Here is a 15820-nt window from a genome sequence, read left to right on the forward strand (position 1 = left end):
ACAAAGATGACAGAAATAAATGACAATGACAATGACAATAAATAAATAAATAAAAAAAAAAAAATATATATATATATATATATATTTCATTGCAACAACAGCTTAATGTAAATTCAAATAATACACAAACCCAAGGGTAATGCACCAGGGCTTAAACTCAAAATGAGTATTCAAGGTCAAAACAACATTCATAAGCCCTGATACTTACAACCAGGGCATGTCCTTCATACGGGAAGAAGGAAACTAACATATTTATGGGAAGTAAGATATTGCAACTCTAACAATGTCAGTCTAGAAAAGGTGTGGAAAGGGGTTGAGCCAGGTACAGTAAGTGTCATACATGTGTTCAAAGAAGCTAAAATTATAAGAAATAGGACAAATTTCAAACATTGATAGTAATAAGTTCATTGAGCTACCTTGCAACACATCAAACTTTCTTGATACCGTTTCAATTTCAGCAGATATGAATACTTGCTAAATACCTACTCAGTACTGAATCTAATACATGGGGCTATCAGAACTTGCTAATTCTTCTATAAAATCACAGTCCAATTTCCATTTCAAATTCGCAGTTTGCACGGAGGATCACACAAACAAGTAACTACAGTTCCTTCCATAGCAATTCACAAGCCTCAGAATCAAAATTAACCAAACTCTGTGGACCTAAAATTCAAGATTGACAGTCTAAAACACCAGCTCTACCAAATTAGCCATTCCACATGGGAAAGTTCCAATTTTTTTTTTTTCAAAAACACACAAACATTCACAGATTAATCCAATTCAAACACACCCCACAAGTCAAAGTCTCAATTAACAGATACTAATTCCAATCCCCTATTACCCATTTGATTTTCTTTCACTATTTAGCAGAAACCACACAAAAGCTATCAAATTTGAAAAGAAAATCACTTCATGCTGGAAATTTGTCAACAAATTTAGGTTTCTTAAAAGATCTACTAGGGTTCACTTTGTTTAACAGTTCAAAGATAAAATGGAATTGGAAGAAAATTTGTGAGGATTGTGCCATATAGAATTTCAGAGGAATCTAAAATGCACGAACTTCAAGGGTTTCGAAGAGAGATTTTTATGATTTTCAGAGAGAAATTATGATTGGATTATTAGTAGGGCTAGTTGATTTTGATTTTGATTATTAGTAGGGCTTTGGGTAAAATGCGCTGCTAATGTGCGCTGTGAAACTCAGAAATATTTGTAGCTTTAAACCTTAAAGCCTGACCACGATTACGGCGGTCCTGCGGATATACAAGTGTAGCGTGATTTTGTTGATGATTATTTTTTTTTAAAAAAATTAATATTATTTTTATGAAAAATATAAAAAAAATGGTTAAAATAATTATATTTTAAAATATTTTTTAAACTAATAAGCTTAAGTTATTGAGGTTTTGTGCAAAATAGATTCACATAGTGATTCAAAATAGTAAGTTAGGAACGAGTTGAAAGAATTAAGAAAATTAGCATCTCGAGTTTTAGAAACTCGAGTCCTAAAGATTCGAGTTTTATGCAAAAAAATTTCACCTATAGTGGCGTTTTTAAGCCTTACAGTGACGTTTTAAATTCCTATAGCGGCGTTTTCCTGAAAAAAAATTTTGTATGTACCAGGTTCAGGAAGCCCTATAGTGGCGTTTTTAATCCATATAGTGACGTTTTAAAGCCATATAGCGGCGTTTTTTGCAATTTTTGGAAATCGAGTCTTTAAAACTTGATTTTTTTTTTCTCCTTCCTCTTACAAATCGAGACTTAAAAACTCAAGTTTTATCTTGGAACTCGAGTTTTAATTACTCGAGATGTTATTTTTCAACATTGTTTTGAAACATGATAATTAACTAAATTTTTTAATATTTATTGTTATTTAGAAAAAAAATTCTTAAGTTATTCATTAACTTTTTCCTAATTATTTTACGATAAATAATCTAATTGCATATTTTTTCATAAACTATTACTTTGTTATTGATATATTTTTTATTGACATTAACTTGCATTTTTTTTTTTTAATTCAATAGTTATAATAGGGGAGGAGGAGATTTAAATCTTGAATATTTCTATTGAAAACATCAGAATGTGTCAATCAATTGTGTTACAATGCTCTTAATAATTATCTTGCATTTTTATGAACGTCTATTTCCACTTCTTGAGATCCCTCTTATATATAGAATTCTTACATATCCATTTATGGTTTCATGGTCATTCTTTTATATAGTATATAATTTAATTGTTAAACCAAGTGGAGGAAGGGAATTGAATATTAATTCTTCTCATAATCATTTTTTTTTTTTTTTTTTGCCATTGTTATTGTTGTTATCATTTGTATCAACTTGATTGGGGTCTTATTACTATAATATTAATGTGACCTTTGAGACCATGAATTACATGCATAATAAAGAGTGGGGATGAGCAATGACATGATCCTCAAATTATATACGAGTAAAACCTATGATAGAGTAAAATGTTTCGAGGAAAATGTTTCTTTCTGGGGAAAAAAATGATGCAAAAAATTGGCATTAATGATCAGTGGATTGCAAAAATAATGAAATGCATCTCAACTGTCGCATATTTAGAACTTATGAAAGGTGAGCCAAGTGGCTAACACTCCAATCCAGGGGACTCCAATAAAGGAGATCATCTACCACCTAATATCTTGCTTTTATGTGAAGAGGGGATTTCATTGTCACTAAACAAAGCGAAGAGGAGGAATTGCATGGGTGGTTTTGCTGAGTAGAATTAAGAGGCCCTAAGATATTACATATATGTTATTCGCTAATGATAGTATGATCTTCTGCATCTGCAAGGCCACAAAAATAGAATGCAGAGAGAAACATAAAGAATTCTGAAGGAATATGAGGAGGCCTCTAGTTAACAAAAGCACAAGCAACAACTCTGTGACTTATTGTTGGGGGAAAAGTAGTTAGAGACTACAAGAGAAATACTTGGAGTTGGGACTATTGTCGCTGATAAGTAAATTAAACAAGCAAAATTTCTCAACCATAAATGAGCAAATATGGAAGAGAATATACTAGTGTTGAATGTGGAGATTTGGCACTTGGGCTTGAGTGAGATGTTTGCATGGCCTTATGAAAAAAAAAAATATATATATATATATATATATTGGGGCCCATCTTCCAAGTAGTCTGCCCTCCTCCCCTCCAAAATCATCAGTCCAACCCAACCTAGAGTCCAGCCCAAATCCATGTAAATGTTTAGCCCAAAACATAACAAATTTTATTTAAAAATAAAACAAAATAAATTTACAAAATAAAAACCAAACTTAAGGGAAACTTTTAGATATGATGGTGGGCCGTGGCGGGAAAGCCATGGAAGAGGACGAGAGGGAAATGGCAAAAGGACAGGTGGACTGGTGATGATGAAATGTGAGAGGGTAGAAAATGACAAGAGAAATAAAAATAAAATCAAATCAAAGATGTAGAAAGAAGTTGAACCGAAAATGACATTCAAAAAAAGAAAAGGACGAGAGGTTAAATATACCTGGAGAAGAAGATGAGGTATGAGATGACTTTAAGAATATGAAAGGTGAGAGGGAAATACAGAAGCAAAGAAGATTAAACAGGTGGACTGGTGGTGATGACAAAATGTGGGAGGGTAGATGGGAAGCTTCTAGGAAGGTGCTTCCTTTACAATTGCCATTACATTCTTTTCTATTTACAAAGATACCATTATTTCAATTCATTAGTTCTTTTAAATATTTCATTTGATATTCAATTTTCAAATTTTAGTTTAGCAATAATAATAAGTCCCATAATCATAATAATACAAATATATATATATCTGGTACATAATTCTGAAACGGTACAATAGTACACACCAGTATTGAAATATTCTATTATAGTAGCCAATCTGAAATGGTCTTCAAAACAGAATTCAAAACCTTGCTATGGATGCTCATTTGAAATTTTTTTTGCTTATACTTCAGGCCCTCCCTAGCTTAAAATTCTAGATTTGTCACATACTAATGACGTGACACACTAACGCCTAGCTAGCATGGTAGGATCTTGTGTCAACGCATTGCAAAGTATGGCACGTTGATGTTGCCAATTACAGATATGGCTAGGGTTGATGTGGTAAAACCCTCTAACACCACATGACCATTCATTTTTCCCCCCTTTTTTGGTTGAAAATTTTGGTTTTTGCTATTCGCGATTCAATGCTTTGCCAAGAACAAATTAGGCTCTAATACCATATTAATTTCATTGAGTGATTGAAAAAAGAAAAAAAAAATAGAAGTAAGGAATTGAACATGGTTTGGCTTAATGGAGCAGAAAGCCCTTGGTAACTATATCTTTGCATATGAATTTTTTATTTTTATTTTTTATTACAATGAATTCAATGTAAAGTTTATATAGTAGAGAACTCTAGAATTAGTTTGCTTATTCTAGAGAACAAAGGTCTCAAACTCCTTAAAATAGAGAACGTAGGTCCCCAAACGCCTTAAATTAGAGAACCAAGGTCTCAAATCTCCCTCAATGAAGTATATTAAACTTTACAATTTATAACTTAAAGCTTTTAGCCACCAAAAAAAAAAGAGTTATAACCTATGACCACTATTATTTAGGTATATTAAATTAGGTTCTTAATTAAATTGCTGGAAAATGGTAATTATCTTAGTAAAAAAAAAAAAACCACTATTTCGGTTTAAAAAAAAAAAAATTATTGACAAGACATTCAAGTTCCCAAAAGAGAGGGAGAAAAGATAATAAAATAAGGAAGTGTTGCCTGATCAGCTAGATCCTGGCATTATTTAGCTCTCTTTATTAAGTACATAACCTCTGTCTTCAAAAAACAAAAAGTAAAAAAGGTGCAAAGGTACAAGTTCAACGTCAAGTGGAATATCTTCCCCAGACTAATGACTGAGATGATAAGATTGCTCTTCTTGTTAGCGAGTGAGAGATAGTAATACAATGCCCCCATACATGTCAAAAATTATTTTTCTGGCCAAGGACAAGCATATCATTTCAACACAAAAGCAACCTGCAGGCATATAATTGGATAACCGTAATAGCAATCAAAGCTGAAACGGTAATACCAATATAGAGTTTTCGTTTGAACAGCACCACAGGATCAAGCTTCTGTTCACTCGTACTGTGACATTTTGTCTCGAATTCAGCTTCACGTATCCTCGTATGTATCACTTGCAGATCCAGATAGTTCAGGTCTAGATGATACTGTGTCCAGTAAAACTTGCTCACAGTATTTAAGAAGGTCATGAAGTATATTATAGAGGACGAGAGGGAAATGGCAAAAGGAACCCACCAGTTTTTGCACTGAAGAGACGTTGATGATCTGTGTGAGATTGCCATTGTGTATATTCCAAGCAGTATGAGGTATGCAATTGTCAAGTTTTGAGCTCTAGTCTCGTGGTACCGAACCCGCCTTTCTTGTTTCTCATTGGTGATGGCAAGGTCGTTACAGCAGCTTCTGTGGTTGTTCTTCATGTCCATAACATCTCTGCTTGAAGTGGCAAACAAATGAGGTGAAGACTTTAGAGAGTCAGTGCGCGAGTAATTTACTCAGAACCATAAATAATTATAAATAAATAAAAAATGGGGAAATTATTGTGAGACACTCACAAACGTAGATTCATTGCCATACCTTTTTTTTTTATACTTTGTACGTTGTAGGTTGTAACATTAAGCACGAACTATTTATTCATAAACCAGTTTGAATAAGCCAGCTTTATGAAGTTTCCTAGAAGTAAAAAAATTTTTGTCATCACCGGGCACATGAAGAAAAGTATCAGATATAAGTTTCCACGAAATTATTTCTGTAACTTGTAAGAAAAACAAAGACAAAAAAAGTCAATATTATGTTGTTGTTGTCAAGAATAGCAACAAGTCCATAACACGCTATTTTTTTTTGCTTGGCTATAAAAGCTTGACTGGAGAAAGCAAGATAAACCGATGGAGAGGTGATAGTTACACCAGGGGACACAAATTCAACTGATGTTGTGAAATTTCACAATCGTAATTGAAATGGTGTTTTGAAAATATCATTTTACTAATATAACTAAAATCGCGTTTCATGTTTGAAATATGACCGTGTGTAAGTTATGCAAAAACAAACAAAAAATCCTAGCGTGATCATAGGAGATCATCTCGGACAAAACCAGTTGACTAGGCCAATTACACAATTGTCTAAGGCCACCAAGTGAAAGGGCCCCAAAATTTAAAAAAAGAAGGGATAGTAGGGGAAAAAAAAATATAGTTTCAGATGAATTAGGCATATCCTTCTAACAAAAAAAACAAAAAAATTAGTAAATCCGGTTAAACATTGATTCTAAACAAAATCAATTGCCCAAAAATAACACTATTAAATTAACAAGATATACTACAAATCCGGTCTAAGAGATTAACCACAAAACAATCACAAATCAAAACAAATAAAAAACCTCAAATGCCTAAAATTTTTCCCTTTCCCTCTGCTTCTTTCTCTCTGCTCTCCGCCTCTCTCATTCTTTCACTGATTCTCTCCACTGTTGCTGGCTGCCTGGCTCAGTGGCTCAACTGCTCATGCTTGAAGCTTCCTCCGATCTAAATCATGCGATCACATCTGATGATTCTGATCTGAAAACTCTGATTCTCTGAACTGCCCTGCCGACTGCCTTTTTCTTTTCTTTTTTTCGTTTTTTGCGGTGCTGCTTTGCTGCCGTTGTAGATGCGTTTTGATTGATTCTGCATCTGCAGGTTTTGAGTTTTGGGTATCACAGAATCACCGTATCAGGTATAAAGAATAAAGTCTTGGGCGTTTGGCTTTCTCTTCATTTTGTTTGTTATCCATATTTTGGGCCTGTTTTGTGTTTTGTTAATATTGAGTTTAGTTATGGCTGGATGTTTCACGTTTGGTTTGGGCGTTCAAGTTTTTGTTTTGTTTTTTTTTATTTTTTAAGCATGCATGTTTTGTTTATATTTTGTTTATTTGTGTTTTTTTTTAGTTAGTGGTAATATATTAAATAAATCTTTATTTATATATATTGAGATTGCTAAAAATTTGTTCTTGTTCGATGAAATTACAACAATATTTTTTATATAAATAAGGTTCTATTTCTCATTTGCTCTTGAAAGTTATTTTTTATTTTAGTCTTTATAAATAAATATATTGTTTGATTAGAAATGTCTACCAAAAAATATACATTTGAATATGAAAAATTTAAAAAAAGAAAAACATAAGAAAAATTTAATTAATTAATTTACATCTCGAAAGATAAGAAAAATATATTTTAAATAAAATATATTATAACATAAAAATATTAAATAAATATTAATTTAATTAATATATAAGTATAGAAAAAAACTCTATTTTTAGTTCTCATCTGACAACTCAAAATGTCTAGTGCTGACCCTCTTCAGCCACAGACAGGTCACATCTCTTCATATCTCTATATTTCTCTGGCATTTCCTCCCTCAGCTTTCCCACCAGATCGTGATCACCACGTACACATCGACCCACATGGTTCAGGTCTCCATACAAGCAAGGCGATAGCCTAATGTTGATCATGATTGGGTGTAGTGATTCCCTGCTGTGTATTCCTTCATAGGTGTATTGATTTTGGAGTTTAATTGGGTGACTCTATCGACATGGGTTGTTGATCTTGATGGTGGTGATAGTTGAATTATCGTTGAGATGAATGTTGTTATGATTGGTTGTGGTGGTGTTTTCCATGTGGAATGCCAGCTGCTGTTGGAGCTTAACCTTCATGGCAGTGGCAGCAACAACATCATCTTCATGGCTAGGTAGTACTGGCTACAAATTTCGGGATTTTTTTTTTCTTGCCTCTACGATAGCCATTTAAAGTTTAAACCTCTTCTCCATTTAATTGAGCTAATATCCACGGACTGATCTTTACTACTCCAAGATTTTTCTTTGAATTGGTTTCTTTAGTTACCAGTTTAGATCCCAATTTTTATGGCTTAGTCAATTTTAGACTACCAGAGAAATTAAGCCCAATTATTAATGCAATTACCAATTGACATGAGAAAGAATAAATAAAGTAATAAACACAATAACCATGTGATAAAATTCAAAATTTCTTATGCCTTGATACTGAAGACTTGGCTCCATAATTATGTGAAATTCATAGTTAAATGCCATGCTTTGTTTCTGACAATCTAGTTAGTTTATCAATTGGCGGTGTGTAGCAAGCATGGTAAGAAGGTGTACTTGACTGCTACTCCTCAGTGTACTTTCCCTGATCATTTGGTTGGAAATGCCCTTGAGATTGGAAAGATTATGCTTGGGCTCAATTTTACAACCCACCATGCCAGTACAGTCCAGGCAATTTGCCTAACCTTGAAGATACTTGGAAGCAGTGGACTTTCAGATATTCCTGCAACCAGGATCTTTTAAGGGCTGCCTGTGCATCTCAAGCTGCTGTAAGTGGCTTTAATTCCAGCAGGAGCAGCCGACCTCACATCAGAAGTTCTTCCTGCCATTAAGAACTCGGCTAAATATGGAGGAGTGACGCTTTGGTCAAAGTATTATGATGATCTAACTGGCTTTAGCTCTTACAACAAGAATGATGTCTAAATTACTTCCTAATGAATTACTGGACTTCCTTTGCTGATTTGGTCATTGAACTGATGCTTGAGTGCTTTGGTATTATAATTTGATGTAGTGCATATATAGTGTATAGAATCACTTTAAACTATTGCTTACTTGTTTATATATGATCTCATTTTGACACAAAGAATGCAATAAATATGTATACAAAAGTTTGATGAAATTTACGTATGCTCAACGCAATATTGAGGAACTTTTAGTTATTTGACAATCCATGGTACCAATTTCATGGCCCAAACAAAAATTTGTTTTGAGTCACCTTTACTATCTAGGTGACATTGTGGAATAACTACATGTAGCTTGAGATAAATGATGGCTGTTGATTGTGAAGGAGCTGAACGGAGTAACTTCTCTCTTCATTGCTTTGTATACTTGATCCAGGCCTTCCTCAATCAACTCCAGAACTGTCTGTGGCATTGGTGGCATGTTGATGTGATCAATTGATCCTTCCAACATCTTCACCACTTCCCCCATTGAAGGTCTTGTGAATACCTCATCCTGTATGCACCAGAATGCGACTTTCAGAGCTCGCACAAGCTCCTCTTCATCTGCGGCCCCTTGTAGTCGCCTATCTGCAACTTTTATTGGCGTCCCATTTGTCATCTCCTAAAAGGAGATAAACATTGATATGGTTAAGAATTAGTCTTAAAACCAGTACTTTTGTTTACGAGTAAAAGCAATTAGCAAAAAATGAGTAGACCATGAATCTATATATGTTGTGCCTAAGGGTAGACTTCCATATGTCACTCGACAATATTGTGATGTTGTCCTGAAAAACACAATTAGGAATACTATTTTGCTTGGAAGTAAGTAGCAAAATAGACCTCTCTCCAAAAAAAAAAAAAAAAAAAAAAAAGAGTAGCAAAATAGACACATGAATAGAAGTAAACGGGCTGTTATGCCTATCTAATGTTTTGGATGAGAACATTTGGTTATGCTCAACGCACAAGCTCCTATTTCTACAGAGTTTGCCAGGCTGGTTAGTAGATAGAATGACCATCTTGTGGGATTAACCGGGCATATCTTCACCTTAATGATTATTCTTAAAGATCGTTTCTATTTATCATGATTATGAGAAGTTAATCTCAAAAGTTTTTTTTTTCCTGAAGAATCAGAAAGTATTGCATTGATCTAAGTTGAGAAAGACATCAGAGGATACCTTAAAAGCCCATCCAGGGTAGAAGAAGTTTTCAGCATCAAAAGACATGTCAAGATTTCTCCTTCCCCCAATAATCTCTAAAAGAAGCATTCCATAGCTATAAACATCAGCCTTTACAGTTATAGGGCGGTTACTAACCCACTCTGGAGCTAAATAGCCTCTAGTTCCTCTGACCATAGTGACGACTTGTGAGAGCTCTCTTCCCATTAACTTAGCTAGTCCAAAATCAGATACTTTAGGACAGAAATTCTCATCTAACAAAATATTTTCGGGCTTTATGTCACAGTGTATTATTCGATTTCTGCACTGCTCATGGAAATATGCAATTCCCTGTGCAGTAGCCACAGCTATATGGAAGCGAGTTGGCCAATCTAGTAGCCTTTCTCTGCAATTATATGAAGGAAAGATCCATTTGTCCAAGGACCCATTTTTCAAGAACTCATATACTAGAAGCCTGCCAAAACAGCCAAATAATGAAATGTCAATCATAAATAATTTTTCTAAAAAGAATTTAAATTTCAAATTATATCAATATTAAATTATGAGGTGATCTAAATGCAAAATCTCAAAATGTCCACTCAGCTTTAAACCATATCATTCATAAAGCTCAAAAAAAAAAAATAAATAAATAAATAAATGTCATACCCAGTGGAGATTTTAGATGTTACATTTATGTCAAAATATAACAAAAATGACTACCTAGGAACATTGCTTACCGTTGTGTCCCCTCAGAGCAGTATCCACAGAGCCGAACCAAGTTCATGTGATGCATGGAGCCAATAGTGTTCACCTCAGTTATAAATTCCTTCTCTCCATGAGGCAACACCCTATCTAGTTTCTTCACTGCAACCAAAGTCCCATCTGCTAGGCTTCCCTTATATACACTCCCAAATCCTCCTGTAAAAGAAGCATTACTTATACATGATAAAAAAAAAAAAAACCATATAATTAATACAACATCCTCTGTTTGTTGAAATTAGCATTGTATTCTATGCTTACCTATTCCAAGCAACTGGCTAAAATTCCATGTCCGGGTTTGTAACTCACGGTAGCTAAAATTCAATGGAGCACCTGATAAGATCAAGGAGCTCTCCAAGGCTCTCTTTAAAGCTCTTCTTCTATGAATGTTATAGTATAATAACAAACAAAGAAGCCCAATGAGAGTTGTCATGCTGAGAACAATTGGAATAACCAAGACCTTCGTTCTTGTATTCTTGGACCCTTCCAAAGAACCCCCAGAATTTCCTTCTGGTGTGTTTGAACCATTAGACCTAACCTTCACAAAGAGAGTTGAGCCAGCGTCCTCAAACCCACCAAAGTCCAGGCTTCTCAATACCCAACAATAAGGCTTCTCATCATCAAGCCCATAAACAGAGGCAACACAGTCACAATCTGATAAACAAGCATCCCCACACTTTGACACATTGGCAATATCACTATAATTTGCTATTACAGAAAAATCAGAATAATAGTAATTGGTTTGCTGCACCGTTGAAATCCTAAACTCAGATGTTGGATATTTATGCTGTGAATCACATTTACCAATCAAAGAGGAGTTTTCGGAGCACTGACTACTACCTTCTACCTTAGAAGTACCCGGTAAACATGTACAAGAAGCATTGGTCTTGCTCCTATCCAAATTACATACCCCATTGCCACAAATTCCAGCAATATCACAAGGATTTGAAACTGCAGCCCATTCTGACACCCATTGGCGCGAGCCATTTACATCATCATCCCATCTATACAATCGTATATTTCCATTAGACTCAAGTGACAATCTTCGAAGAACCGCTGACCTTGTTGTCATGTTTGAGGTTGCTGACAATCCACCTTTATCATTATCATTTTTGTACACATACACAGCACCATCCGAGAATTCCCCATAAAAGATTCCAAAGCTTCCAGCATCATCTAAGACTGCTACAACATCCCCAGTCACATTTGATATATCAGGTGCTTGCCAGTAGGAATAATTGGTGAAAGATTCTGGCAAGTTGTTATAAGTTTCAGGCAAATTGTATGTTAAAGCGAGGGTTAGTGAATTGGGTTGTTGAAGCATTTTGAGAGTGTAATAGCCACCTTGTGAAGCTGAGTTAGATGTTGTTAGCTCTGATGAGACTGTGAGAGGTTGGTTTGGGAGTAGAGTGTCAGTTGGGTGTGAAAAACTCTGCCATACAGTGTTGTTGGGCGTGTTATAGAGGATGAAGTTGCCAGACTCTGACATGACTGCATATTCTACGCGTGTACTGGAAGTGTTGGACATCCAGACAGTGGCGTCGCCATCGATGAGGACAAGGTTTCCGGTGGTGTCGAGCTCCAAAATTGCGTTGTTGGTGACCGAAGAGTTTCTATAATATTGGATTGAGAAGAAAATGAAATTTGTTGGCTTAAGTGATCGGATCATATATTACCTGCAAAAGCCTTAGTAAAGACTAGAGATGGAAGAATGGTTCATGATTTTTCTCTTTTTTAAGTTAGAAAACCAGTAACCATATCCACTCTTTTAAGTATCAGGCTCTGTCAGGGACTCTGCAACACTACAGTTCTACAAACTTGGGTAATGGGGTACTGTTGCTTTGTTGTAATAGTCAAAAACCAGTAACTATCACAGCCTTCTAAGACTTTATCATCTACTTACTTATTTATTTACTTCTTTCTCTTCGCTTATATATTTTATTATGTTTTTTATTTGTTATTATTATTATTATTATTATTTTTTTAAGTTTTATGACTTCTGAGTCTATATATAGGCTGGGTTTGGATTCGGCTGAAACTCACGTTTTGAGTTCTGCGTTTTAACTTTTTTTTTTTCCCTGCAGGCGTTACTTTTAGGGGACAACAACACTGTTAAATACTGTTTAACACTGTTTACAGATTAAAAAAATATTAAAAATGGATCTCACGGTACTATTTATCTATTTAAAAATTATTTTGTTACAGTATTTTCAGTTTTCAGTTTTCAGTTTCAACAATAATAAGTTCAATCCAAACAGATCCATATAAGACCTTCTCATGGACTATGCAAGACAACCATCATGCTGGTAGATGCCCCGTATTTCTTAGAAAAACAAGGACAATATTTCATGAGTCTAGTTTTGATCCTGTGCAAAGTATTTTTGTTTATATATACGGAAAAGGAAAAAATATATTATACACGGTGTATTTGTAGAAAATTTTGTTTGACACTTATTATTGTACACTTTATATAAACAAACATGAAATATACACTCTTTATTAATATCCATATACATTTAAGATGTAAAATAAATGATGACTTCACACAAAATATAGGTGTGACCGTGTGAGATAATTTATGATTTTATATATTCTTATCCTAATGTAGCACAAAAAAAATTTAGTATAATAGTGTGAGAAGTTTTAGGACAGTAATTAATTAAAATTATAGTATAAAATCGTTAGAATTAGTAATATTAAATGATTTTATATATATATTGCTAATAGTAATGGCTTAAGTTCTTTTAAACACGTGGTAGTTGATAATAAATTAACCAAGATCATCAATGCACAATTAATAATTAAGTAATAACAACCAAATCTATAAAGGACTTATTAAATCGATGATGTCCATTGAAATTATAAACTTACCTGTTTGCTGACCACACTAACGTTCTATCTCCAGGAAGCTCCGCAAACCAAATAGCCAGTTCAAACTGATCACGCCTTTCAGCTGGAGTGAACCCGAAAGCAAACGTGCCATTATCTGAAACCCATGTCTGTTCTTCACTAGCCAACAGTCTCGAACCCAAACCAATGTGGCTAGCTGCAGCCATGCAAGCACCGAAACTGGCTAGACATAAGCAGAGCAAAATCCAAGAAGAAGAAGAAGCCATGGGATCAAGCTTAAGCTAAAGTGGCAAGTGGTATTGATGTTAAAAAAAAAAGGTTTAGCTAGTCTTTTTGTATGGCAAAAAAAGTAGATGAATTAAAACTGAAAGGGAGCCGAGAGTTTTATGTGGCCAAGAAATACGGATAATAATAACACGTATACAGAGGTGGGTGAGCTACACTTTGAAAATGGTTGCATGAAATATTGGTCGGTAAAGAGATGTAACTGTATATTGCGACTGTGGCACGTGTTTATTGCTGTGTGGTCCTTAAATGGACTGTAGAGTTTGTGATCAGTCCGAAAGGCCAAGGCCAAAGGCCTTGGACAGTGGACACGTTCCTCTAATTATTGGCAAGCCTTAAAATTCAGACATTCACACTTCAGCTTAGTTGGAATATATATGGACTCGTACGACTTGGTACCAGACCTTTGGGGAAGGATGATGGCTTTTTGGTTTTGAGCTCATGTTGGCCGGTTGCCGTTACATCAAGACTTGGATTGCTTTAATCTGAAACTATCATTTAGCTGAGATGGTTATAGTGACACCTGTTGTTTTGGCCTTAACTCAAATTTGGCAGTAACTATCAGAAAAAGGATGGCATCTAGTGTGCAACTTTGCCTCCAACAAGATCAGAAACTCACAATAGCTTTGCCACGTTAGAATAACAAATGGCATTTAAACTTTGTGCATGAGCATGATATATATTTTCTCTCACATATAAGATTTACATTAGTACATGTTTATTTGTATATACATTTATATATGAATGACGAAAGTGTACATACTTTTACCCCCAAAAAAAAAAAAAAGATGATAGTGTACATCCAGTATGTGAATGATAATAATATACATATATATATATATACTGTGTGTACAAAATACACAACTGAAATCGTGTTTTGAGTTATAATTGACTATTTCAAAATTATAACTCATGAAAACATAATTTTAATTGAAGTGTGTAATTTAACGTGTATAATAATAATTAGCATTTATATATAATTGTACTGTGAAGCTCATATAAGTTGGTTGTGTGTATCATGGAGAGAGCAAGAGGTTAAACTAACTTTGAACTTTTAAGCGGGAAATTTCTATTTATATCGGATGTAGGTTTCTGTATTCTCTTGTAATGGCACGACATATCAGACATTAACAATAAATAATTCAACCAAAATTGATATTGAAAGGGAATTCATATGCAATTCTTTTTCAACATTTATCTACTTTGTAAGGTAGATAGTCATGTCTAAATGGGCCAAGGGAATCAACTATTGAAATTTAGGCACTTATATTATGACTCTGCAAAACCATATATCATCTGAGGCTCATTAAATTTTATTTTGACATTTAGATCAAGTGCCTCGAAAATTTCTTTGAATTGAAGTAGAACATCCTTGTCTGGCTAGCCCATCATTTTCAATTGAGCATGCAGAGTAAGATACAACCACAAGTGTGCAAAAGAAAAAATCATCAAAACCTATTAAAATCGAAGAAGGTCAACACGGTGGAATAGTAGAGTAAAGAAGAAAGCAAGAAAGACTCAAGGGGAGTCCACGTGTCATAGAAAGAAGAAGAAGCAAATAGAAGTGACAAATGTCAAATTGTAATTGGATGTATTAGTAATTAGTTAGTTAGTTATTTTTGGAGGGAAAACTATTAGCCTCTGTTTCCATGTATATAAAGAATAGGTGATAATTATTTTGTAACTACTACTCATTTTCTTCAATCAAAGAGTAGATTCAGTTTTCTTCAATCTCTCTCTTTTACTCTGTTTAATACCTTGATCATTCCATCCATAAATATTAAAATTAATATCATTTCAAGTTGTATATATATCTGTGGTTTCCAATAACTCTGTTAGAGATATATATTAGACATATTAGCCCAATGTAATAGGCCCAAGCCCTCAGCACCACGTCACCTAGCCTTCCACCTTGAGTTTGTTGGATTTTGATACAGCACAGAGCCATGGTGGCTGCGAGATGCCGTGGAGTCTAGATCCAGCAGAAAAATATGTGTGACTTCAGATGGTGGTATGCACATGTGAATCTTCTTTGCTGTGTAGAGATGTAATAGGCCCAAACCCATTCCTGCTTGTACTAGTAGTCTAGGGTTTAGTCGCCTATATTTACTCATGTTAGGGTTCATTGTAACACGAGGTTATTGTACTATACTCTCATACAATAAAGATGTAGCCCTTAAGGGATTTTTCCGTGGATGTAGGCCG

At 34.4% G+C, this 15820-nt stretch overlaps 2 protein-coding genes across 5 annotated transcripts; both read right to left on the reverse strand.

Annotated features, from left to right (window-relative positions):
- Positions 1-4719: 4719 nt before the first annotated feature.
- LOC115959125 lies at positions 4720-6904 on the reverse strand. 3 transcript variants are annotated; one of them, XR_004084766.1, is made up of 3 exons: positions 6416-6889; positions 5620-5715; positions 4722-5475 (listed from the first exon to the last, which is right to left on the reverse strand). XR_004084766.1 is itself a non-coding variant. In XM_031077431.1 (2 exons), exons 1-2 carry the CDS (start codon positions 5615-5617, stop codon positions 4983-4985), a joined length of 513 nt encoding a protein of 170 aa, XP_030933291.1. In that variant the 5' UTR covers positions 5618-5624; the 3' UTR covers positions 4720-4982. The 3 variants fall into 3 exon arrangements, 1 of the variants encoding a protein (XP_030933291.1); XM_031077431.1 differs by lacking the exon at positions 6416-6889 and having other exon boundaries at positions 4720-5475; positions 5598-5624; XR_004084765.1 differs by having other exon boundaries at positions 5620-6904.
- Positions 6905-8655: 1751 nt separating this feature from the next.
- Positions 8656-13744, reverse strand: LOC115960739 (G-type lectin S-receptor-like serine/threonine-protein kinase At5g24080). 2 transcript variants are annotated; one of them, XM_031079720.1, is made up of 5 exons: positions 13352-13744; positions 10742-12093; positions 10459-10639; positions 9743-10196; positions 8656-9189 (listed from the first exon to the last, which is right to left on the reverse strand). In XM_031079720.1, exons 1-5 carry the CDS (start codon positions 13594-13596, stop codon positions 8848-8850), a joined length of 2574 nt encoding a protein of 857 aa, XP_030935580.1. In that variant the 5' UTR covers positions 13597-13744; the 3' UTR covers positions 8656-8847. The 2 variants fall into 2 exon arrangements, with proteins under 2 accessions (XP_030935580.1, XP_030935581.1); XM_031079721.1 differs by having other exon boundaries at positions 10742-12156; positions 13352-13435.
- Between the last annotated feature and the right edge of the window lie 2076 nt (positions 13745-15820).

This window comes from Quercus lobata, chromosome 9, assembly GCF_001633185.2.
Source record: "Quercus lobata isolate SW786 chromosome 9, ValleyOak3.0 Primary Assembly, whole genome shotgun sequence".
Classification (NCBI taxonomy): Eukaryota; Viridiplantae; Streptophyta; class Magnoliopsida; order Fagales; family Fagaceae; genus Quercus; species Quercus lobata.